At 38.3% G+C, this 25,688-nt stretch overlaps 2 protein-coding genes across 6 annotated transcripts in view; both read right to left on the bottom strand.

Moving 5' to 3' along the window:
- Positions 1–5,262, bottom strand: part of Vps39 (VPS39, HOPS complex subunit) — a 42,771-nt gene extending 37,509 nt beyond the window's left edge. For both annotated transcript variants that reach the window (XM_004623377.2, XM_023711213.1), the window contains exon 1: positions 5,105–5,262. In XM_004623377.2, the coding sequence (XP_004623434.1) occupies positions 5,105–5,177 (73 nt within the window). In that variant the 5' untranslated portion in view covers positions 5,178–5,262. The remainder of the gene's footprint in view (positions 1–5,104) is intronic.
- A 3,230-nt stretch (positions 5,263–8,492) lies between these two features.
- Positions 8,493–25,688, bottom strand: part of Tmem87a (transmembrane protein 87A) — a 55,551-nt gene continuing 38,355 nt past the window's right edge. For 2 of the 4 annotated variants that reach the window (XM_023711187.1, XM_023711192.1), the window contains exons 13-21: positions 24,322–24,430; positions 23,118–23,176; positions 21,879–21,982; positions 16,808–16,881; positions 16,373–16,434; positions 14,719–14,774; positions 13,859–13,889; positions 12,516–12,590; positions 8,493–9,188 (exon numbers count right to left, since the gene is read on the bottom strand). In XM_023711187.1, coding sequence (XP_023566955.1) covers positions 12,537–12,590; positions 13,859–13,889; positions 14,719–14,774; positions 16,373–16,434; positions 16,808–16,881; positions 21,879–21,982; positions 23,118–23,176; positions 24,322–24,430 — 549 coding nt within the window. In that variant the 3' untranslated portion in view covers positions 8,493–9,188; positions 12,516–12,536. The remainder of the gene's footprint in view (positions 9,189–12,515; positions 12,591–13,858; positions 13,890–14,718; positions 14,775–16,372; positions 16,435–16,807; positions 16,882–21,878; positions 21,983–23,117; positions 23,177–24,321; positions 24,431–25,688) is intronic. The other 2 variants (XM_004623375.2, XM_004623374.3) reach the window with 1 other exon arrangement.

Here is a 25,688-nt window from a genome sequence, read left to right as displayed (position 1 = left end):
GCAAGAAATTCTGAAGCCGGCTGTTTTGCTTACAGAGGTCAAGCTCAGGTGGCAGAAGACCCAACTCTGAGACCAAGCCTGTAAGGCAGGCACAGAATGGGCTCGGCAGCCTTCTGAGACCAAATGCTGCACACATGAAAGTGGGACATGTTACACAAATAGGTTGTGCACACATAAATTAGCCAGTCATCCCTAGAGAACTCATAATGGCCTAATGATGGGCCACATGGCTGACCTGGGTCCTTCCTGGAAAACAAAGCTGGACGCTCTTGCTCATAATTACCCTAATGAAGCTCCCTCCAACAATGCAGTGTAGCCCAACTTCACGTAACAGACAGTCCCACAGCTGGTCCCGTGCTGGATACAATAGGGAACTCAGCAGTGACTAAGTAGTGGTCACCTTCCTTCTTGAACAGGGTTTATCAAAGTACATTCCCCTGACTAGCTGTATCAGAATCATCTAGACTTATCAGAAATGCAAACTCCTGTATAGAACTTAGGAGGCTGAAGTAGGATGATCACAAGTTCAAGCCCTGCCTGGGCAGCTTAGCAAGACCCTGTCTCAAAACAAAAAATAAAAGCTCATAATATAGCTAGTAGTAGAGCATTTGCCTCACATGCACGAGGCCCTGTACTCCATCCCCATACCACAGAAGTAAGAAAAGAGAAGAAAAAAGCAAAGAAAACAAAACAGCTGGGAGCTGTAGCTCAGTGTGAAGACACTGAGTTCGACCCCCCAGGTAAGAAAGAAAAAAAGCCAATTCCTGAGCCCTGCATCCAGAGATTGTGATTCAATGATTCTGGGGAGGCAGAAGCTATATGTATAAATTTATTTATATATATTTCATATTCATACATATATTTTGTGAGTTTATATAGGTGTGGTACTAGGGGTCGAACCCAGAGTTTTACACATGCTGGTAAACACTGTACCACTGAACTATATGTCCAACCCTTAATTTTGTTTTTTAATACTGGAAAGCCAAAACTATAAGAAGTCTATTTTTGATCATTTGCCATTCAACCCTTACCTCTCCTTCCCTTTTTTTTCCTTCTCCTTTCTGCTATAGGTAAGATTTAACAATTTTGAGTTTGTCCTTCCATTGTTTCTTAGGAAAATGTAAGTAAATATGAATGTATATTCATAAATATAGATTAGGGGCTGGCCAGATAGCTCAGTGGATTAGAGCACCTGCTTAGGCAGACGCAAGGACCTGAAGTTTGATCCCAGGCGTGCAGGCCCTGCCCCCAAGGTGCGCTGAGACATTGATTGAGACTGGGTGTGGTGGCATGAGCCTGTAACCCCAGAGCTTGGGAGGCTGAAAACAGGAGGATCACTACAAGTCCAATCTGTGTAGTGAGACCCTGTAGACGCTATACTAAACACAAAAAAAGAAAAAATAAATAAAATGAAATAAAAATAGATTAGTGAAAGTTACTAATACCAAAAATAAATATTAATATCATTCATTAGTTAAGCAAACTTTCATTGGGCTAGGAGCTGTTCAAGGCACTGGAGATACAGCAATAAACAAAACCCAGTTCCAGCTCTGAAGGAATTGATTTTTCAATGCAGACAGTAACAGTAATAACTATGTAAAATAACCTTGAGTGGTTATCCAAGCTAACAACAAGGGTAAGAGAACAGTATACTGATGGATATCATATTCTCTTTTATAGACTACTTAGGAAAGAGGTTTTGCTGTTCAGTGACATTTCACCAGACATGTAGGCATGACCCAAATGGTATCCAGGCAAGTGAACAACCAGCAAGTGCGAAGGACCTGAAGTAGGTATGTGCTCTGCCTATCATGGAATAAGAAAGACTGACCAGTACCAGAAAGGAGTAAGGGGTTAAGCCACAGGAGATTAAGGCAAGGAAGTAACCATGGCTTGATCATGTTGGTTGTTACAATGGTTAATCACTTTGGAATTTACTCTAGCTGTGATAACAACTGTAAGGTTTTAAGCAGAAGAGAGTTATGATCTGATTTAGGTTTTCAAAGATTGACTCCATCTCTGTGTACATAAAAAAAACTGAAAATGACACAAAGGCAAATAGCAAAACTCAGAAGACTACTCAGTAATTCAGATGAGATATGATGGTGCCTTCATCAATAGTAATAGCAGAGGGGCTGGTGAGATGGCTCAGTGGTCTAAAGCGCCTACTTAGAACAAGCTTAGCAAAGCACAGGGACCACGGTTCAATCCCCCAGCACCACATGCCAGCCTGTCCCGCCCCCTGGTGGGCTGAGCTGGCCACACACACACACACACACACACACACACACAAATAAATAAAAATTAAAAAAAAATAGTAATAGCAGAGACAGAACAAAAAGAACAGATCCTAGATTTGTTCTGAAGGCAGAGCACACAAAGCTTGCTGATGGACTGCATATATTATAAAAGAGAATGAAAGAAGTCAAGAATGATTCCAAGGTTTCTGTCAAAGAGGTAAAGAGAAATCCCATTTGTTGAGATGTGGGATGCAGGAGACAGACTTGTTTTGAATGGGTTTAGCCATGCTACTAAACATCCAAATGAAAAAGCAACTCTGAACTTGAGGCGGAAACCACTGGTGTCATCCTCATTTCCATTTTCCAAGAAATGGATTACGCAGTCAGCAAGACCTTCCAGCTCAAATTTTGGTTCTTCGTGATATGACTCCTGCAGGGTCCTGGATGAATGTAGATACAAGGGGATAATGACTAGAAATTGCAATAATTCTTGGTGCTGACATCTGAAAATATAGTTTTGAGGCAAGAGGAAGTACATGGACTTCTGTAGTCCATTATCCACCATAACATCTAGTAAAGGCATCAGTCCTGTTTGGTGAGCGAAGGCAAGCAAAAAGTTCAAAACTTTGTTCCTTTAGAAACACACAGGAATGAGTAATTTCTAATGAGACAAAGTTGCGTTAGCGAGACAGTCTAAGAGATATATGGTCCCACAGGACATCAGAGTCAAAGATTCTGACAAAGTGTGATAAGCAGCTAAACCCATCTATCTCAGAAGTATGTATCTCAGGCTGAGCTGGGTACCCATCCTACACATTGCAGTAATAAGCAGCATATGTCTCTAGTATCATTTATCTTTTAACATATCTTCATGTGTTTTTATTCCTCACTGTGTTCAGCAGTACAGGACTGTTTCTCTCCCCCTCACACACAATTTTTTTATTAGAGGGTATTGGTAAATAGGCTGATGGGGTTCATTTTGTATATGTTTTAGGGCTGGTGAGATTGCTTAGCAGTCTAAAGTGCCTGCTTAGGCAAGCTTAGGCAAGCATGCAGGGACTTCAGTTCAATACCTAGCACCACATGCCACGCCAGCCACGCCCCCAGGGTGGGCTGAGCCAGCCACAAAATAACCAAACCTTCAAAAAAATAAGTAAAATATTTTAGCTACTTCCCACCCACTGCTCCACTTGCCCTACCTTCCCTACTAGTTTTACATATGGGTGAAGATTCAATGTGCATAATGTATTTTGATCATGTTCATGCCCTCCATTATCTGCCATTACAATACCTCCCCTTTTCTCCTTTACTTCCTCTTGTCTATTAATAGTCTCCCCTCTGCTTTTTTGACATCTTTGTTAGATTCCACACATTAAGTAGAACATTCAATCTTTCCAAATCTGGCTTACAGCACTCAAGGCCCTGTTTCTTATTCATGTTTGTATTCTTTTCCTGTCCCTGGCAGACAATGGTCCACATAGGCACCAAATATATATTTGATGAAGCAAATGAATCCTTCCATGCAGTCTCAGGTCTTTCATCCCGTTCAACTTCCTCTATTAATTTTTCCTCCATGAAATGGAAGTTTTCTTGAGGTGTGGAGAGGAAATAAAATTCTTTCCCTAATCCAAAGGACTACAGCTTCCTGTGGAGGGGTGATTTTAGAGCAGCCCATGGCTCTCTGTAGAGGAGGACACACATAAACATGAAGATTTAGCTGGTGTAGTGGTACACACTGTAATGTGCGCACTTTGGGAGGCTGTAGCAGGAGAATTGCTCAGAGTTCAAGGTTAGCTTGGGTTACGAAGTGAGTTTAAAGTCAGCCTGAACTGCACAGTGAAATCCTGTCTCAGAAAACAAACAAACCGCAACATGAAGATTTATAGTGAAAAACTCCTACTCAGGGGGCTATGACAAACTCTGTAAGCAGGGGGAGTGACTGTCAGGGGAGAAGCATAGCATCCCAGCAACCAATATTCCATGGGGCTGCTGTTATGGAATCAAAGATTCCATAATGGTTACCTGGCTCGGAATAAGAGATGATAAAGGTTCTAAATCATCTTTTTATAACCCTTGATTTCCAGGACCTGGACATTAACAAGAGTGACTGAAATTATATCTATTTGATTTCTGGGGACTGTTATCAAACATAACCATCCATAGACAGGTGCACAATGTTTGTAGCTGACAGCCAAGGTTTGCTTAGACCACTGAAATCTTCATGTTGTACTCCAGAACACACAGGAGGTACTTAACTCTGCTTTTGCACTAGTCAACCCCAAGATTATACAAGGTTATAGGAGCTAGGATTCACAACAGTCTGGTATGATGCTTTTCCACCTACAGGGTTAGGCAATTTGAGTTCTTTGAATATAAGACACTTGGTTGCATTAGGATATTACTTATATGAGCTACTTACAGCAAGGAAAAGTGAATTATGAGTGCACACTAAGGGAGAAAAAACATACGGTGTTCATGTATTTCATCCTCAATAAACCGCCTTTCACCTAGAAAATAACACTACCATCTGACAAGTACAAACGCCTGGCAGAATGCCTTCTCACTACTTCGCACTTCTGCACTGATGACTTCTTGGGATTCGAAAAGGGCCCAAAACAGCGCAATTAACAGACTTCAACCTCTAACTGCACAGCGCAGGTAGTAGGTCCCTAAAAGACTTGAGTACTCAGAGATCGCCCAAACAGCTCCCACAATCATCTCTGCCTTCCTTCATCTCGGACCGCTCTCTTACAGCATCCGACAGGGGCCTACACAGCCAGACGCCGGTCCACTGCTCTAGCCTAGCGAAAGGTCCGCGCCGCTCTCACGCTGACCCAGCCTCGACCCCGGGACACTCAGCTCACCCCAGGCAGCCAGGCAGTCGATTTGCAGAGGCAGCTTCTCTAGGATGGGCACCGGCTCGAAAGCGTCGTGCATGGCGATGGTGAGAGTCGCCGCTGCTACCTCTCCCCAAAATGGGTTGGGCTCGTGGTCAGAACCAGGCTCCTCTGGATCCTCTGGGACCCCCCCCGCCTGCTACAGGCCCTCCCGCGACACGTCCATCTTCAGCGAGGAACTTCCTGCCATGATAGGCCCTCCCCTTCCGCCGGCGGAGCCCCGCCCCTTCCTCTCTGTCGCAGTAGCGCCCACAAGGAGAACGTTCCCTGGTGTCGTACTCAGAGCTGCTCGATCTAGGTCTAGACTTGACTCGCGGGCTTCTGAGGAGGGGACAAATCTTGAATCTTAGAACTGCCTCAAGCAACAAACGTGATGCTTAAGAACTCGTGCGTTGATGTCACATTTGTAAGAACTGTTTAAGAAGGGTTTTGGTGAAATTTAATCTTTCTGGCCTGTATTTCCTAGTCTGCAAAATAGCTTTTGTGTAAGTACCTAGTGTGCACTTGGCAACACTGATATACTCTAACCAGTCAATGTATAATAGCTTCAGTATTACCATCAGATCCCAACTACCTCAATTACCTTAAACTTAACATTTTTTAAGTTGTAGTGCAGTGGGTTTCAGTGTGACTCATAAACCAAGAGCAGCATTGCCTGTGAACTTCTTCAAAACGGAGCCGCAGGCCTCACAACAGCTTTGCTGAATCAAATCGTGAATAACAGTGATCTAATAATCTCCGAAGTGAGTCCATGTCCTTAAAATCTTGGGTAGTCCTGCCCTAGGCTTGGGTTTGTCAACTGTAGTGTTACTGACATTTATGGGAGGGTAATTTTGTTGTTGCTGCTGGTGGTGGAGCACTGTTTCCGTGCATTACAGGCTGTTTGGCAGCAGTTTACTACCAGGTAGACAGATGCCAGCAGGTGGCACCCTCCCTAGAGTCAAAAATAGAACTCAAAACATCTCCCTTTGCTAAAAGTCCTAATTGGCAAAATCACCTGTGAAAAGTTCCAAACCAATGCTTCTCAAAATTATACAAATTCCTATTATTTGGTTGAGTGAAATGCTCTATTGTTTCTAAATTCTTCTTTTACTATTTTGTATTGTCTCTTTTTAAAAATGTGCATAGAAATCACTGAGATAATGCTAAAGTGGGATTTTGCTTCAGGAGACTCAGTGGGGTCCTCAGTCAAGCACTTCTAACCAGCTTATGCACGTGGCTGACGCAATTGTTTCTTGGACCACATTTTGAGTAGCAGGGATTTAGGGAGCAAAATTTGATCCACAACTCAGGAATTGGTTAAAAACAAATTTAAGTTGATTACACGCTTGCTGCCAATTCTACTCTCCCAAACTGTGTCTTAAATCCTGATTTCTTTCAGAAAAGGAAGTTGACATGGCTCTTGCCTATGATAGGGCCTTACTTTCGGGTTAACACAGCATTCACACTGTGGAGACTTAAAAACTGAATTTCAGCTGCAAGAATGATCTGTATTTGGTAACTGCCCCTAATTAAAGCACCAGGTATGTAATAAACAAGCTTTTGAAATTAAAGCAAAGATCTAAAAGGATGAAAGTTTTTTTTTTTTTAAGGGTCTTGGTGACATTTTTACATATTGCCATTTTTTTTCATATAAAACTAAGTATTCTTGTCACATCTCTAATAGATGCTGTTCTAATCAAGTAATTTACAAATAGCTGTAAACACAAAAATCACTCAACAGGGCTGGCCAGATAGCTCAGAGGATTAAAGCACCTGCTCAGGCAGCCCCAGGGACTAGGGTTCCCCCGGCGTGCCATGCTGGCGCGACCCCCAAGGGCAAGCTGGGGGCAACTGAGAATGGGCGTGGTGCTGCATACCTGTAATACCAGTGCTCAGGATTACAAATCCAATCTGTGTAGTAAGACCCTGTACTAAATACATAAAAAAGGAGAAAAAATGTTTTAAAAAAATATATTGCTCAACACATCTTCTGTTACCTTTGGTGGGCTTTTACCACAGAAGCTAATTACCCTCTTCAAAATCAAGAATTATACAGAAAAGGTCTATTCTTTTTTTCTTTTGTATTTTAGGGAAGGGTCTACAGGGTGTTCAGGGTCTCACTACTAGATTGGACTGGTAGTGATTCTCCTGTTTACAGTCTCCCAAGTGCTGGGATTACAGCCCTGTGCCACCACACCCAGTCTCAATTGCCTTCTCAGCATGCCCCGCGGGCAGGGCCAGCACAGCATGCCTGGGGATCAAACCCCTGGCTTCTGAGCCTGCTTGCAGGTGCTTTAATCCGCTGAGTTATTTGGCTGGCCCTTACACAGAAAAGGTCTAATAACCTGGCAGTTCCAGGTTTGAGGACCAAGAACACAAATAATATTAACTACTATTTGTCAATGTGAAACAAGTCTTCCTGAACCCACACTAAAAAATACATATTATATCTAATCCCAGTAAATACAGACATAAATAGAATTATGAGGCATCAGCCTAAAAATGTGTCCTACATACTCATGTTAAACCTTTTTATCTAGCTTCAAATTAACATCAAAACAGGCTAAACAATATTTAACCAACTATCCTGCTACATTGTAACTGTTATTCCATCTGATGAGGTTTAGGGTACCACATCAACACACAAATCTATCCCAGACTTTTACTAGAGTAAAAGAACATAGTTCTTCATATTATTGCTGATGAGACACATTGTCAGCGTGACTTTAAAAAACATCACCATAGCAAAGAGGTATATAGAAATGCTACCCAAACGTTAACACTTTCACTACAATAAAAATTAGGATTGTGGTCACTAGTTTCCATAGAAAATCTGACAATCTAGAATAGAACTAAAGGAAAAAAACCCACAAGAAAAAGTAAGGGAGAAAGATGTTTACAGAAAGCTTGAAATAAATGAGAAAAAAGTATTAACTTTGTTAAAATTTTTTATATTAAAAAATGACATGAACTTTTTATGTAGAACAAAACTTTTGGGAATCCCATCACCTTGTGATGTCCCTTATAAACAGTCTCTAAACCAACACCAGACACTAGAACAGTCAATCCTAAAGAATGAGCAGCAGCCAGGGTCTCCACACTATTTCATGCATGAATAAGTGTTTAGATTCAGCCAGCAAACCCATTTCCTTTGCATAAGCTTCCATTTCTGAAGCATAACAGTCCCCCTAGCAGGGTGCTCAATCATAGATGGTGCCTCTCAGTATCTGGTACAATGCCCAAGGAATGGCACTCAGGCAGACAGGCACTGCAAGACTCTCCATGCCACCTCTAGAGGCTTACAGAACAGCAGTTAAAAGTTTCAGAGTGTGCACCACATTGCCAGCAATGGGATGTGTCACAATAGCAGATGTCAAGAGTCAAGCAAATATTTCTCTTTAAAGTACATCTGAAATACAAAAATCTTTAATATACGCCATTTGTAAACAAAAGTGCACTTGATTCTGCTTTTTAAAAATGATTCACTGTAACTGCTTTTTTCTTTTGATCACTAATAGAACCGTGGCTCCTTAACTCAGAAGGGCCCTCTACAAGATGTAACATTGAGTTCCCAGGAAAAGGAAAGAGAAGCAACAATTTCCCCCATCACCCATGAAACTCCCTAAATAAATAAAAATTACAGGCAGTGGCTCTTGGAGATTACATACTATGGTGTTGATGACATAGTCCTTTAGAAGACATTAAACTTTAGTTTGACAGATTAAACTGAAACACAGGAAGTTTGGGAACAACATGTTAAGTTGTATAAGCATCTGTGTCAAAGTTTGAGAGGGACAAGGGCATCAATGTTGTAAATAAGAAGCTTGTAGGTTTTTCTCATCCTATGAATGTGTCTTCATAAGACAGTCTCCTTGTTCCAACACCTCTCACTGGCTCCAATGTACAAAGATCAAGAAAGAGATCAGGATGTCACTGTCTCCTAAAATCGCATGGACCACTAGAAGACATACAGAAGCCAATCTCTTCCTTGATACTAGTCATCTTCAACTGCAAATCTTCCCATTCTTCATTCCATTTTGGACCGTTCAAAGTGTGTGATCATTCGTTCCTAGAGATGAAGAAAAAGTTTACTCTAAATGTATTAATTTAAAATGGTCTACCTCCCAAGTATCTTCCACAAAGCAGTGGTTTTTAAATATTTATGAAGATTTTGTAAAATGAATAACACAGGCCTACCAAGATCCATTGAGTCAAAATGTCCCTGCCTTCTGGACAGCAAACCATAACGCAAAAAGAAATGTGTATGCTGGAGTCAACTAAGATTACTGAACAGGTATTATTTTTTTTTGTTGTGTGACACAAATAAACAGTCTTACCATGTAGTTCAGGCTGGTCTCAAACTCAGCAATCCTGCCTCTGCTTCCTGAGTGCTGGGATTACAGGTGTGTGCCACCACACCTGGCTGATTAAGCTTTAATAAGAATATGTACCTCCCCTAGTTTAGGAACTTAAAAGACCCAGTGAAGGATAGGGACAGAGATTCAGCCACAACATTCAGTAGTACAACAAATTACAAAAAGGAACCAAGTTTAAAATAGACAGCTATGCACACAAACTGATACATCTTCACAATGAAATACCTTGCCCTTGCTTATTAAATGTTAGCTGATGAGGGCATGGGAGATAACTCTGCATTCTAAGCACCTGGTTGGCAAGGGCAAGGACCTGGGTTTGATCTCCAGTACCACATGCCGTGGCAGCTCCAGGTTCCCAGGCATGCTGTGCTGGCCACGGAAACCAGACACAATCCCAGCCTATAATCCCAGTGCTGGGGAGGCCCAGCTGCATAGTGAGACCCTGTATCAAATAATTAAATAAATAATTTTTACAACTTTTAAAATTCAGTTAATGAAATAGTTTCAGAGACATGTGGCACAACAGTATACAGAGTTTAAATTCTTTACTTAAAAAATGATTAGGAGGGCACATGTTAAGTTTTTTTAATTGTTATGGTTTTCACCAAAATTTTTAAAACCCTGTAAAAATTAACATAATTTGATTATAAAACAGTATTTACTGCCCTATCTTCATTAATATACTCTCAGATTTTATTTACTATGCAAGTTTTAGTCTTTTTCTGCTTCCTTTTCTTTATGAGCTAAGTACTACAGAATTGTAAATCTTTTATGAATATGATTAATTGCATCCAAAAATCTTTATTCTTTTCATTAAAAAAAAAAAAAAATACACTTCCTGAAAGTCTGCTTCCCTACTTCATTCCAGCTGTTTTTCAAGCCTGTTGCTTAGCTGTCACCCTGAGAATTTATGTTGTCTCCCTAGGAATCTGGGTTGCCTTGCTATAATGGATCCTTTATTTCCTGAACCAAAGTCTTTCCTAGTTTCCTCATTTTAATGGCAAACACCTTCCATTATTTTGAGGCACACAGACTGTCAATTCTTACATAAAACAACATCTTTATTTTAGAATTCAAAGCATTGTTCTAATATCTTCTGACTTCCAAAGTTCCTATTGGAGAGTCTGATGTCATTTTGACTACTGGCCCTTTAATTTGTTTCTCCTATAATTCATTTAAGGTCTTTTTCAGTTTAAAAAAAGAAAAGGCCTTGAAGAAAGTTATGTCACCATGATGACACATAGAAAGCCCAGGTCCTCTTTCCTTAATCTCCTTTGTGAGAAACACAAAAGCCAGTTGAGAGGCCCCATACCACAGAAGAGCACTAACCCAGCTATAGAAAGCCAAGAGGCAAAGCTGAGGTGTCTTTCTGCCATAACCTACTCCTCAAAGGTAGCACAGCACCACAGGATCTGGAGGAAACTGTTAGTTCCTACCATTTACATAAGGAATAAAGGGAGGAGTGGAAAGCACATGCAGTATATCCTGACTTGTCTAGAAGCTACCCAATGGAATGGCTTCTGTCTTGCCTTAATTTCAGCACTAAAAGCAAAGGACCCAGAGGCTGGATACCCTTGAGAACAAAGGCAGAAGTCCAGGTGAAAAAGCACACACTTGCCAGGACCTACTCTCCAAGCATGAGTTCGGCAGAAAGCAAATGAGGAAGAAGTCCTAAATCCTAGCTCTGTCTCAGGAGTTAGACCACATTCCAAAATTTCAGGAAGTTGCCCAAAGATTGGCTTCTGTCTCAGAACACACTCCGTATTTTAGGTGCCTGCAGTCACTGTGAACAAAAACAAAAAAGATCCTGAAGAATGCTCCTGCTCCCAGAGATCCACAATAAATCAGAAAGATCAGGAAGAAGTGATTTTGAATTCCTAAGGGGAAAAAAAGTAGCAAATCCCTCAGAGTAGTAATTTACACACACAAGTCCAGAGAAGATATATGTACAAAGAAGGCTAGAGAGGTTTCTCAAATCTCTCGCCAACCTATCTGGTGAAAGTCTTCTGTTCAAGGAAGTCTGTGAACATGGAAGAGGTAGTTGTTTTCCCTAATGCACAGATACCAACATAAAGAATGAAGAAAAAAGTGCAACAGAGAATTAGGACCCAAAGAAGATAAATCTACAGACTGACCCAAATGCAACAGATGTATGGAATACCTGAGATAATCAAGACCAGTAGCTCAGGAAAACAAGGTAGTTCAACAAACTCAGTACACTGCACAAATAAAGAATTTCAACAAAGAAGTAAAGAATATTTTAAATATACACAAACAAGCCTGTAACAAGGCTGAATCCACATCAAAAACCTCCCAACAGGAACAACAGCAATAGTAACACTACTAAGAAGCTTCATTAGTGAATTCTACCAAATGTGAACTTAACCTTCTAGAACATTTCCATATCAGATAAAAAGAAAACAACGTGTTTTATGAGGACAACATAACCCTGATACCAAAGTCAAACAAAGACAATAACAAAATTATAGGTCAATAAATCTGATGAATGTAGATCAACACCTGGATATGGTGGAGCATGCCTATGATTCCAGTTACCTGGAAGGCTAAAGCATGAGAATCTCAAGTTCAAAAACCAGCCTAAGGAACTTTACAAGACCTTGTCTGTAACAGTAAGAATAAGAAAAAGAATAAAGGGTAACAGATATAGCTCAGTGATAACAGTATTTGCCCAGGATATATAAGAGCCTAGGTTCAAGCTCCAATTCCAGAAACAAAATATAAAACAAAGAACTTCAACAAATACTAGCACACCAAATTTGACAGCACATTTTTAAAAGGATCACATACTGTGAAAGTAAAGTTCACCCTGACATAGAAGGCTCAATATACACCAATTAGTATGATATAGTAACAAACTCAAGGCCAGTTCCACATGAGCTTATCAACTGATACAAAAAAAGAAAGAAAATTTACTATCTTTTCATAATAAAAACTTCCAATAAAATGGGAACATAAGGAAATCATCTCAACACAATGAAGCCCATAAACGAATAGCTCACATGGTATTCAACAATGAAAAACTAACGCAAGGTTGCTGAATCACACCACTTCTCTTCAACACCATACTGGAAGTCCTAGACAGAGCAATTAGGTAATAGGAACAAGGTATACAATCAGAAAGGAAACACTGTTTGTAGAACACATGCTGCACAATTCCATTTATGTGAGGGACATAAAAAAGCCAAACTCAATGTAACAAAATAGAAAACAGCTAATGTCATGGGAGAACAGAAGCAGAACTCTTTACTCAACAGTATAAAGTTTCAGTTAGACAAAACAATTCTTACAGATCTGTATGAATTGTTCTTATATTTACTACTGTAACACACACTTTAAAAATTCTGAGTGTGAATCCATTATGTTTTGTTACCACAAAAAAGAGCCCTAATACTAACATATATTTGACAAGATGGCTGAAATAAATAGTAATTTATTCCAATGAACAGCACTCCTGTTTTCATATCATCCTTCCAGCCTGGCTGGGTAGCTGAAGACAAAGGGAAACCCTGGTGCCAAGTAGTTAGCAGAGGAAGACCTCCCAGTGAGAAAAGTGGGAACTGCACAAGGCACTACAGAAAACAAAGTACTAATGTGGGTAAGGCAAAATCTGAATGGTAGAATTCTCAAATATTTCACTGCACAGGATAAGTAAGGAATCTGATGCTGCACGTGTGCACTGTCACAAAGTAGGTTGCTGAGAAAGGTGTAAAACATTTTTATCTACCAACTCAACACAGTGAGTCAGAAATCAGGCAAGATGCTTCCAGAAGAGTTTCTGAAACCAAGGGACTATAGAAGAATTTAATATTCACAACCTATCTAGAACTAGGTCCCATAAAGCCATATCACAATTCTCATATAAGAGTATGTGCCATCTTCTAAATGAACTGAATGGAGGTGTATTAAAAAAACTACAAAGCAACATAAATATTAGAGGTAATTATAATCACTATGGAAAGCAGTAGTGACAATATAGAACATTAAATGCAATGCGTAACTGGTATGTTGCTTTGGTCTACTATATTCCTTTCTCAATACTTCTGCTAATAATTTTTGCCAAGATGAGATAATGATAAAATCTCAATTTCTTAAAGACAAACGAACTAGACAATGGAGAGAACAGTAATAGCTACCTAATTTAAATTAAAGCATTTTTCAAGTTGGACCATATAACTTTAGAAAAGAAAAGGAGATGGTAGATACTTGTAAAGAAAGGAAACGCCTTTGAATGTTTAAGTTCCCATTCTCTTTTTCTGCTGTACCAACCTAATTCTTTAGTTCATTCCTGATTTTCTATTAAGTCACCGGATTCATAGCTTATGGACATGATTTGAGTACTAACCTCATCTGAATCCAGAAGGGCTGGAAGTGCTCTGCAGAGAGAAGGAAACATTAAATTAAACAATGATAAATAAAGCTGTAAGTGGTTCATAAAGGACAGTCAATAGTGACTACAATTTAAAGCTTTTCTATAACTTATCTCAGATATACATTAATGGTGTTTGTAGGAAAAAAAATGCAAAAAAGAAAAACATTCTAATATATATATATATATATATATATATATTTATATATTTATTTTTAAATGGCTCATTCATGATACAACTCTAAACAGAAACTTCAGGGCTGAGGAGATAGCTCAGCAGTCTAAAGCCACCTGCCTAGCAAGCATAAGGACCTGGGTTCAATCCCAGATACCAAATAATTAAATAAAAGGTATATTTAAAAAATTTAAAAGTAAATAAAAAGAAACTTCACAATTCTTAAAGAATTATCCCATTGATTTTGGAAAGAGCTACAACCAGATCTTTCTAACAGAAGTATCATCTGAATAAATAATCCCAACTATTTTTAAATCATTACTCATCATCTTATATTCTCATTAGCATAATTTAGAATAATAAAACAATAGTATTTTGTTGTTGTTGTTTTTTGTGGAACTGGGGATTGAACTCAGGCCCTTGCGCTTGCCAGGGAAGTACTTATTCCACTGAGCCATCTCCCCAGCCCCTGTTGTTGTTTTTTTTTAATAGTACTAACTTTGAAATAGGATTCTTAAGAATAATGATTCAAGACAGGCATGACGGTACAGGTCTATAATCCCAGCACTCAGGAGACGAAGGCAGGAGGAACACAAGTTTGATGCTAGAATGAGTTCAAGGCCAACCAAAACAAAATGATAGTAATGATTTAAACACTTACACATCTGTTACAGAAGAAGGAACATTCTCTTCTACCCACTTCAAGTCATCTTCCTGCTGGGAATACAAAAATGCTTGTTGTTACCACAGTGGAACAAATAATACAACTCAAGTAACCTCTCACGACCCTTAAGAGCTTTTTCTATAGCTATTATAAGTGGAATGGCTATCTTGATTTCTTTCAGATAGTTTACTGTTTATAGAAATACAACTAATTTTTGTATATTGAGTTTGCATTTTGAAATATTACTGAATTTATTAGTTCTAAAAGTTTTAGAGTCTTTGATATTTTCTATACGCAAGATCATTTTGGGGCTGGCCAGATAGCTCAGTGGACTAAAGTGCTTGCTTAGGCAGAGCACAGCAGCTGGGGTCTCAGCGTGAAGTGCCAGCCCTGGCCCCTGGGGTGCACTCAGACTGCGACTGAGACTGGGTATGGTGGCATGTGCCTGTAATGCCAGCTCTTGGGAGGCTGAAAACAGAAGAATCACTATGATCTATGTAGTGAGACCCTATAGACCCTGCAGACCCTGTAGCAAATACATGTAAAAAAAAAAAAATCATTTTAGGGGCCGGGGAGATGGCTCAGTGGAATAAGCGCTTCCCTGGCAAGCGCAAGGGCCTGAGTTCAATCCCTGGTTCCGCCAAAAAAAAAAAAAAAATCATTTTATTTGCAAACAGAAACTGAACTTTTTTCTACCACTGATGCCCTTTCTCTTGCATAATTCCTCTGGCTAGGACCAAATAATTTAATTTTCAAAATCAAGTAACAGATATACAACGCAATGTTCTCCATGTGAAAATGTCCTTCCCATTGGCCTAATACATGAAGTATATATTTCACATAGGCTTTACTTCTTAAGATTGAAATAAATGTTGAAGTACTTTTAGAGCTGGGGATTGTGGCACATGCTTGTAATTGCAGCACTGAAGGGTGAGGCAGGAGGACTACAAGCTGGAGGCCATGTGTAGACTACATATTAAAAGACCTTGTTTAAAAAAGAAAATCACAATAAATAAATCCTTTTATGAAGAGTAAACATTCAGTTTCAGTAAAATCTGACTGATGTCTAGGGACTTAGATTAGAGGCAGAACACTTGCCTAACATACCAGAGGGCCAGGGTTTAAGCCCCAGCACCTAAAGAAAAAGAAAGAAAAATCTCTGACAACATCTAAATCATTATTAAAGAAAAAAAAGGGGGGGGGCCTTCCTCTTAGCTCAGTTCTTTAAGTGGCTGCTTCAACCAAGCAGTCAGGCTCAGGTTACTGTGGTTCGATCCCCACAACCCAAGCCAGCCAAACCTGCCCTCAAGACATTCGGAGAGAAAAAAAGAAAAAAAAGAAAAAAGAAAAAAAAAAAGACCTTAGGTTATTAATGTGACTATGACTTCACTGCCACAAACCACTAGACAGAACAGACTGATCTGCTACCTTTTACAAATAGAGAAATAAATCATCTTGTTAAAAATTACTAGATCTTACTTTTAGTTGCTATTTTTGAATGTGGTCATTAATAAATACTAAGAGATTTATAAAGCGTGCCTAATTATAACATAAGCACAAAAACCATTAAGGCTTATACATAACTCCTGAGTTCCAACAAGGACTAGAAAATGGGGCAAAAACAAAGAGGAAAGGAAAAATTTAGACCTACTGCTTTGTTTACTTTACTATTCCCATTTGGTTCTTGTTTGGTACTCCTCATTTTCATTCCTTCTGCGGTGGAAGAAAGTATGCAGATTGGTTAACTGTGTAAACAGACCAGCAATGACTACAAAAATGGATTGAGAACTTTATTTTAAGCTTACTGAGTATGACTTATGCAACAGATGACATTTCTCCACCTTCGCATTTACAGTGGGGAAGTTCAAAGCTAAACTTGCAGCTCAATTCTAGCATGTAAAATGGACATTTAATGTAAAACTATTCAATTTATCATTGCTTCAGCTTAAAACTTACACCTTATATCCCCTTCATCCTAACTTTATCATACATCAAACTGAGGAACAATACTGTTGTAAAAAATAAACAATGTACTTTTGTGAAAAAAATATTTAAAGTAACCAAAAAAAGTGAGTTTTATCATTACCAAAGCTTTCTTTCAGCATTGGCTCCTTTTGTTCGTTGTCTTCCTCTTCCTCAGACAATGGAGAAAAGGCAAACCTGTGGCAGATGAGAAGGAAAAATCAGAAAAACTACAGATGTGCTCTATTTGGGTTTTACAGAACTTGCTACTGAAACTCAACTGTAGTAATTAACACATTAGCAGTTTAGGAAGAGCAATCTCTCCCTTTCAGAAAGCTCTAATGGGCCTTCATTAGCAAGGGAGAAGCACAATAGTATCACACTTAGGAGTACTCAGCCACATAGTATCTAAAACCTTAGACAAGCAATCTAACTTCTCGCTTCAGTTTCTCATACTGAGTCACAGAAACCTATACCATTCTTCTCTAATAAAAATATGTATTTTAGCATAATAGTAGCCAGCTGTGCATCTCAACAGCTGCACTGGGGGAACACAGAAAGCAATCTTTGTGCTTACCCACTTGATAAAATGAATGGCAAGGTATATATATGGGTGTCAAAGTATGAATGGATGAGTTTTACTCACATTATGTGCTCTCTTTCATTTTTGTATACTTATAATTTTTTTTAAAGATTTAATGTTCTCGTTATTTATTTATTTATGTCGAACCAGGGATTGAACTCAGGCCCTTGCGCTTGCCAGGGAAGTGTTTATTCTACTGAGCCATTTCCCTGGCCCCTATACTTATAATTTTTTATTAAATGTTTTCTTTTGATTTTTCTTGTAGATTTGACCCAATTTAGTACAATGCTGCATAAAAACCTGTTTCACATCTTTGGGAGGAGTTTGGAAGTGAGTCATCATGTGACTCAAGTACCAGTGATGACTTGGATCATGTAAACCAAAGAAGTTAGTAATAAAGTTAGCAATATATGACAGAGATATACTGATGGAGATATATGGAGAAGATACATGAGAAGCACAAAATGAAGACCTTGCTTTGGATGAGGAAGAAACAGTAATGTATGTAAATATTTGCTTAGTCAATATAGTACAAAATGTTCATATATGCCTGAACAATCTGACATTAGAATTAGGTCAGAAAATGTTATGTTCTTGAGGGCGAAGAAAACTATTGGATGGAATGACAACACTGTGACATACTGTTGGAAAGTGTTTGTAGTGGATGATATGCTACAAGAATGCTTTGAAATACACTAATAATGAAACATAAGAAATCTATAATAACACTCAAAAATATATTTATTGTGACACCTCACTATATGAACTAAAAGCCTTAATAGTAGGACTTTATCATTCTAATCATCAGAATATAAAGGATTTGAGAAGTGACAGACGTGGCATTAAGATTCTTAGAATAATGACACTCAAGAGATTTGGGTTCTTTCAAAATTGACTAGGTTTTGCCAACCAAAAGACCCACCAAGAAAAAAAATCTGACAATTTGGCTATTTGTTCATTTGGTAAAAATTTTGTTTTAATCTGTCAAGCAATTTATAAAAGGTGCAAATACATGACAACTAATGAGCAACGTGGATTATTTTGCACTTCTTAACACTTTAGGCAACATATGCCAAATATGGTATAAAAATGTATGTTCTGGCAGATGCAAAGACATATTATACCTTGAATTTAGAAATTTACCCAAGAATTCAGGCACTAGGCCTTTTCTTTGTTAATGATGATATTTGAGAAGCACCTGAAGTTACAATGGGAGGAGGAGGGGAAATCTCTGCCTCAATTTGAAGTTATAGGGTAAGGCCTAAGTCACCATCATAATGCAGTGTCTTACTTTTCTGGTTGCTGAAACAAAATAGACATGCTGAATGGCAACCAATAAGACCACACAGGTCATTAATTTGTAAATGATGTAAGAACAGAAGCTGGAGTGCCAATATAGACACGTCTCCATACAAGAGTCTCAGGGGGAATACAGCCTAGGGCTTCTGATAACTTGCAAGCACCTACAACAACTGTTTGCCAGCAGGGACAGAGAAACTACTCTGGATGCCACCACTGTGCTCCTACAGGAGGAAGGCAAACTCTACTATATAACACCAAACAATGGAAACCAGTCTCAGCAAAAGCCCACAAACTGACAGGATGTCTAGTTTTGTTCTCAATTAACGTGGAACCCTGAAATAAACTGCGGCCAACCACCATGACACTTGTTCATAGTAACATCTGGAGGTCGGGGAGATAGTTTAGTGGCATAAGCACCTGCCTGGCAAGTACAAGATCCCGAGTTCAATTCCAAGTACCACCACCAAAAAAAAAATCAACACAGTAACATCTGGTATATGAGCAATGGTAAACTCTGTTAGAAAGGCAGAACAAATATCTCAATAATTCTAACAGCACTTCTATCATTTTCTATGCTACACGGTTTAAGGGGTTAAGTACATAACTAAATCTGTATAAAATACAAAAATGTTAGCAATGGCTTTGGAGAACTGATTAGGTCTTTCTTTAAATCTATCTTTACCACATACTGGCTCCTCCCAATGTCAGGAATATTCAGTTATTATTGTTGTCTATCACATAAATTATGGAGCATTAAAAAGAGATGCCCAGACAAATATACCTCCTGCTCTGAGAAAGTACCAGGCAAAAGCCAGTGGGCAGCCTATATTTAAAAAAAAAAAAATTAACTTTACCCAAAATAGAAGTCTGGCCCGTGCCCTTGAGCACTAGAAGGCAGTTGCTATGCCACACGGGATGTCTCTGTTTCCTAGCAGGCTTCCAGAAATTCTGTAAGTGTGCTTTATAAGGCTATGCCATGCTACTTCTGACCTATGGAAGAAAAGAAGACTAAAGCCACTAGTTTCACTTTCACTAGGAAGGGTCTGGACATGAAAGGCTGGCCACACAAGGAGGATAAAACTGAACCCCAGTGAAGACTAGACACCTCAGCTCAAGTGAGTTTCCCTGGTAATGTTCTGCATAGTCACAGGAGAAAGCACATTGACTGTACAGACATGACAATCAGAAGCTCTGCCTTTGAGTACCTCCAGACTGTCCTTTGAGTCACCTGAGTTTATTTTAGTTGTACCCCATCTCTGAAATAAGCCACTGTCACGAGCATGTAATAGCTTTCTGTGAGTTCTATGAGTCTTTCTAGTGAATTATCAAATCTGACAAAACTTTTGGAAACCAATGAATCTACAGTTAGTGTCCGAAGTCGCAACCAGTTTGTGAGGATTCTTGTAAGATTCTGCAATTGCATGCTGTAGTTAAAGACTTCTTTTGTCTTTATAGAATTCACATTTGGAATTTTTTCTAATTTACTTTTTTGAGGAGTGGATGAAGGCAGATATTAATCAATATATTAAAAGATATGTAGGAATTAGAGCATAGTAAGTGCCATGGGGGTAGGGCAAGGGATATTGGGAGTGCCTAAAACTAGATTTACAGGGTGTTTACATTATGTACTTTATCCTATTTTTAATCCACTACATATACAAAAGACTTAATATAATAGGTCTTCAGGAAGGCTTAACTGCACGACTGGCATAGCTGTTATCTGGGACTCTGACCTGTTCCCTAATTGACAAGGCAGCAGTATGTGTGGGCTGTTTGTGCAATGCAATTTACAACAAATACTGGCTTTCCTTCTGGGAAACCGAGTTTTCCTATGTCCTAGGCAAAGAGTGCTTACATGACTAGCCTTCAATAATAATTTCAATACTGAGTCAAAAGGCTGCCCTGGTCAGAAAGTATGCACATTTTAGAACATTTCTGTGGCAGGAGAGAGGAACACAGCTAACGTATTTTCCCAGGAAAAAAATTTAGGAAAAGAAAATACAGTTTCTCTAGACTCAACTTGTGACTTTTCATCTTGCTTCTATCATTTTGGTAGAATAAACATTAGTTGTAAGTACAACTACATGCTAAGTCTCATGATTCCTTCTAGTGAATCATTAAGCATATGGGTAGCCCCCCAATGGGAAACAGTCCAAATGTTCATTAATGAATAAGTTAATGTAACTATATTCCATGTAAACCACGTAATATTATGTCATCTAAAAAAACAGATGAGTTCAATTTAAAATAGGCTACCTTGAAATCAACCTCCCCAATGTAGAGTACAGGAAAACTGTACATGTGAACAGGAAATAAAATATGGAAGGTTATGTCACATTAAATATTAACAACAAGGTCATGGGGAGAGGGGGTAATGTTCTAAAAGAGGAAGAAGGGAGGGAAGAGGGAGAGAAGGCAGGAGAAAGGAAACAAAAAATTTTAACTGACTTAGGGGAAAATTTTAAGATATAGCTATCAACTAACTAGTATATCAATAGATATGAAAAGAATGTCTGTCTATGGGTTTTTTTCCTGAAAAATATGATTTTGGATTGCCTTTATTTTCTTTCATGGCTTTCTCTATTGCTTGACTTTTTTTCACTGAATACAGACTAAGTGCTTAGTTTGAAAAGACAACAAAGCTATTTTCATTCCCATCTTTTATTGGCATGTCTGATTATAAAATTAGCTATCTGGTTAAATAATTTACTCCTCTTTGTTTGTATAGTTAAGTTCCTAACTATGAAAATACAAAAGGATGGAGAAATAAACAGGGACACAAAGGCATGGATATACACAAAATAAAGATAGTTCCTACCTAACTAAAATCTGCCTATAGGTGGAAAAACAAAATTCAAGTCATCTATATTTTCATATTACCATCTCTATAAAGTGAGCTGGCCTGGGCCTACAGAAATTTTACTTTCCTTCTGTACACCAGACAGTAGAGATTCTTATTACTAATGACATCTACCTCTACTATTTAGCTACCTAATTATTTATATTATTTGAAAATGTCAGAATTGAAAAAAAAAAAAAAACAAAGAAAATGTCAGAATTGAAAGAGAACTTATATCACTTATCTCATATGAAGAAAAACAAAAAACCTAATGCCTAAAGAACAGAAAAGACAACATGACTAATATCATAAAGGAAGTTAAGAGGACAGCCAAGAGAGAAACCCAATTCAACTGATTCTAGACCTGGTTGCTTTTCCACTATACAATACGGCCCTGCCATGGTCCCTCAGTCACCCCTGATGACATGGCTGTTTAATGGTTCACAGCAAAAAGAAAAACAGTCCAAGAACCTTTGGTTATTTGCTGATGGTCGCCAGAGAATCATGATGACAAAGAGGATCATGGAAAACAGCAACCGCCAGATGGCATCATCCACCCACAGCTCCCGCCAGTCCTACAAGAAGGAGGAAAAGCACATTTATCTGTATTATTTTAATTTTTCATCACTAAGTTCTTAGCAGAGAACAAGATTCCTTTATGTACATGAGTTATATTTCCTGAAAACACACTGTGCGTGCCAGGCACTGTGTTCAATGCTGGAGATATAAAGTGATTGTTAAAAAAAAGAATTACCATCTGAACACAGCACTTGTCAAAGCTTCACCACTGCTCTGAGACTCCTTAGGAAAGAGTTTTATACAACATAAAACAAAGTACCATTAGATTGTCTGTCTGTCTGTGTCTGTCTTTCTTTTCTTTCTTTTTTTCTTTCATAGTAGGAAGAACTTACTGAGAGAAAGAAAAGCTTCTGTTCCAGAGGGACAAAGGGTACCTGCAAAGTGTGTTCCCCTCATCATTCTTACTTCTATTTATTTCTACCAAAGTAGAGCTTTACCTAACTCCAGAAAAATCCAATTGGCCCAAACCTTCATGTACAGATCTTAAGGACATGGTTTCTACTCAGACTAGTAGTATTCACACACATCTGAGGTTCAGTACACTAGATTTCTTCGAGGACCATCTCCCCAGCACTAGAGGATTGAACCCAGGGCCTTCACACCAAGCTACTCTCCATGCTTAAAAATTTTTTTCAGGTTTTGAAACAGGGTCTCACTAAATCACTAAGTTGATCAGGTTGGATTTAAACTTGTGACCCTTCTGCCTCAGGCTCCCAAGTAGCTGGGATTATAGGAAAGTACTAACACTGGTTTTTTCAAGATTTTTAGTTAAAGCAAACCTGGGTTATGACAGAATATAATCATAACACAATTGTCTCTCAGTATTGAAATATATAGCCAAATAGACAAAGAGGGCTCAGGGGTACAGTGCTGTGGTTAAGGACTTGACTAACATGCACAAGGCTGCACATTGGAATCTCAGCACTGCAAACCAATAAAATAAAAACAGATAAAATCCAATCATCATGTCATGCACTGTAACAGCATAGAACACTTAATAAGATAAGTGCTATAATTCTCAGAGCAGAACAGACTAACTTCTTATTCGTCAAAAGAACATAAGCACTGCTATAAACTATCATCAGGTATGCAACAGAACAATACTCATAAAGGTACGTGCTTGTAACTTACCGACTGACAAGTCACTATCCTGAACTTCATGGTGGTCCAGATGATAAACACAATAGATGCTAACATGAAATGAAAAACTTGGTCAGAACATGAACTTTTGGTTGTATATTCCTTGATCCTCTAAACCCCAACATTTCACAATTATTTCACAAATATATTCAATATAAATTTCCTGAACACATGCTATAAACAAGGGTCCAGGGTATTTATTCTAGTCAACCTTTCCTATACTCAGGAACAGCTTTGTAATACTTTTGTTTACCACCTAGCTATTTTAGCAATCCTCAGAATTAGAAATTATTGGAAAAAGGGCTTTGCCAGTAGTACCAATATATTTTTTTACCATACAGTAGTGATTATAATTTTTTATTGGCTGGCCAGATACAAAAAAGTTATTAATAAGATGACTATAACACAAACAGAAAGACTGGTTCCAAGCACAGGTCAGACCTCATTATTCATAGTAAAACGGCCAAAGGTAGAAATTTTAGCCTAGTCTGGCTATAGTCTACCTTATGTCTACATTTTATGTATACTCAATGATATGTGAAAAAAGTACTATAGTAGCCATGTGCCCAAACCTAAAATTGTACTGCTATTTAATAAAACCAAATAAGGAGAGGCTTGGAATATACCTCAGTGGTGAAGCATTTGTTTCGTATGCAGAAGATGCTGGGTTGAATCTCCAACAACAACAAAAAAATTTTATGTATTTGGTACAGGGTCTCACTTGTAGTGATCCTCCTGTTTTCAGGCGACAACCCCCCCCACCCCAGCATTAGGATTACAGGCATGTGCCACACCTAGTCTTCAACAAAAAAAATTTAAATGAAAAAGAAAAAGAAAATAAGCATGTTGTAATGTCTTCTGAAACAATTCTAAATGCTATTTGGTACTCACTTTTTTCAAGAAAAAGAATGCCAAAGAAAATGTATGGGGACAGAAGAGAGATACACTTGGATCTAACAGTATAGGAGGTTAATTTTACCTGGTATACTTAAGAGGTTCTTAATCTTTTTCAGGACCAGATACTTCTGATGATTTGACAAGAGCATTTTCCTAAGTGAAATACCATCTAGCTATTTCAGTAATCCTCAGAATTGGAAGAGAAATTCTATGTATAGTTATAGCCTCTGGGGTTAAGAATGTGTTTCTAAAAGAAGCACAGAAAGAAAATCAAACAACATTAAAGTCTCAGGCTTACCTGCCACTGCCAAGATAAGTGTGTTGGTAAAATGTCGGTACAATGAGAGCTTTACAATATTCCTTCGAAGTTTTAATAGCTTCATTGTTTGAGTTAGGCTAATAAATATGTGTTTGCAGGTCAAGGAATTAAACATTCAAAAAGACAGTAAATTAATCCCCTAGATTTTTTGAGGATCTGGGGTTATACCAATAAAGTTATGATCTCAGAGGCCTTGCAGCTCTATTTTCACTTAGTCTCATACATTCCAAACCTCACCAAGATTAATAAGAAAATCACTTATAGTAAGATACTGAAAAGACAAGATGAAAATGAAATAAGAATGCAGCCACTCTATTTATTTTCTCTTGCACATATCCCACACTCGTGCTGTAGGGTGTAACTTCTTTTCCTTTTTACTCAGCCCAAACTTGCTCCCCAAAGCCTGTTTCTTTTTCTATCTTTAATAAAACTTAACCATCACAAAAAAATGCAAAAAATAAAGAGGAAAAATATTCAAAAGAAACAAACTTTCTAGAAAAACAAAAATGACTAAAAATATTAGATAATAGGAAGGTGATAAAATAAAAACGAGTTAACAGGCAGGGAAGATGGAATTTACATCTTTTTTTCTGATGGTAGGTGACTATTCTGGCCCAGCTAATCCATTCTAGGGTCATCACTACATTAATGCCTATAGCCTTCCATAGATCTATGCTAAATTCTCTCCCCTATCCATCTATGGAATCTGTCAAAAGCTGCCTTAACATTGCGGTGAACCAAGAAAATCATACAGCTGTCAAGGATCCTAAACAGTTAGGCTCCAAGAACAATGTCAGAATATTTTTCCCATGGGAACCTTACTAGAGGTCAGGAAAACTGGTAACTGTTCTCATAAGCAACTTTCACAGTAAACAAAAACAAGGGGGTAAGACTTACTCTGTTCTTTACAGGAATGTTTGCAGTTAACCAATTCTACTTCCCAATACTCAGTTTCATAAGATACACTGGAAAAGGACTGATCAAAAAAGCTTTAATCACTCGGACCCAGGGCACTTCAACAAATTTTTTCCTATGTGGCAATCCATTCATAGTCCCAACTTATAAATTAAAAATAAGAAACCAAACAAATTTAAAACAACCCCCAAAAGATAAAGTTCAAAGAATTGAATCCTTTACATAACAGGGTTTCTTGTAATTAAATGTTTTGTAAAGGGTTAATAGAGTTTTGTGCCTTAATTGTGAAAAATTATAAAAACCCCTTGTGCTTCCTGTTATCTGCTCTAAGAAATGTGTTCTCCTTTTCGGCTCAGTGCTGTTCAACAATAAATAACTGTTTCTTGTCAAGGCAGCAAGCTAACACAAACTCCCTCCCCAACCATCTTCTG

This window comes from Octodon degus, unplaced genomic scaffold, assembly GCF_000260255.1.
Source record: "Octodon degus isolate 3935 unplaced genomic scaffold, OctDeg1.0 scaffold00002, whole genome shotgun sequence".
NCBI lineage: Eukaryota > Metazoa > Chordata > Mammalia > Rodentia > Octodontidae > Octodon > Octodon degus.
The sequence above is the reverse complement of the archived record's forward strand: the minus strand, read 5'-3'. Positions and strand labels throughout refer to the sequence as shown.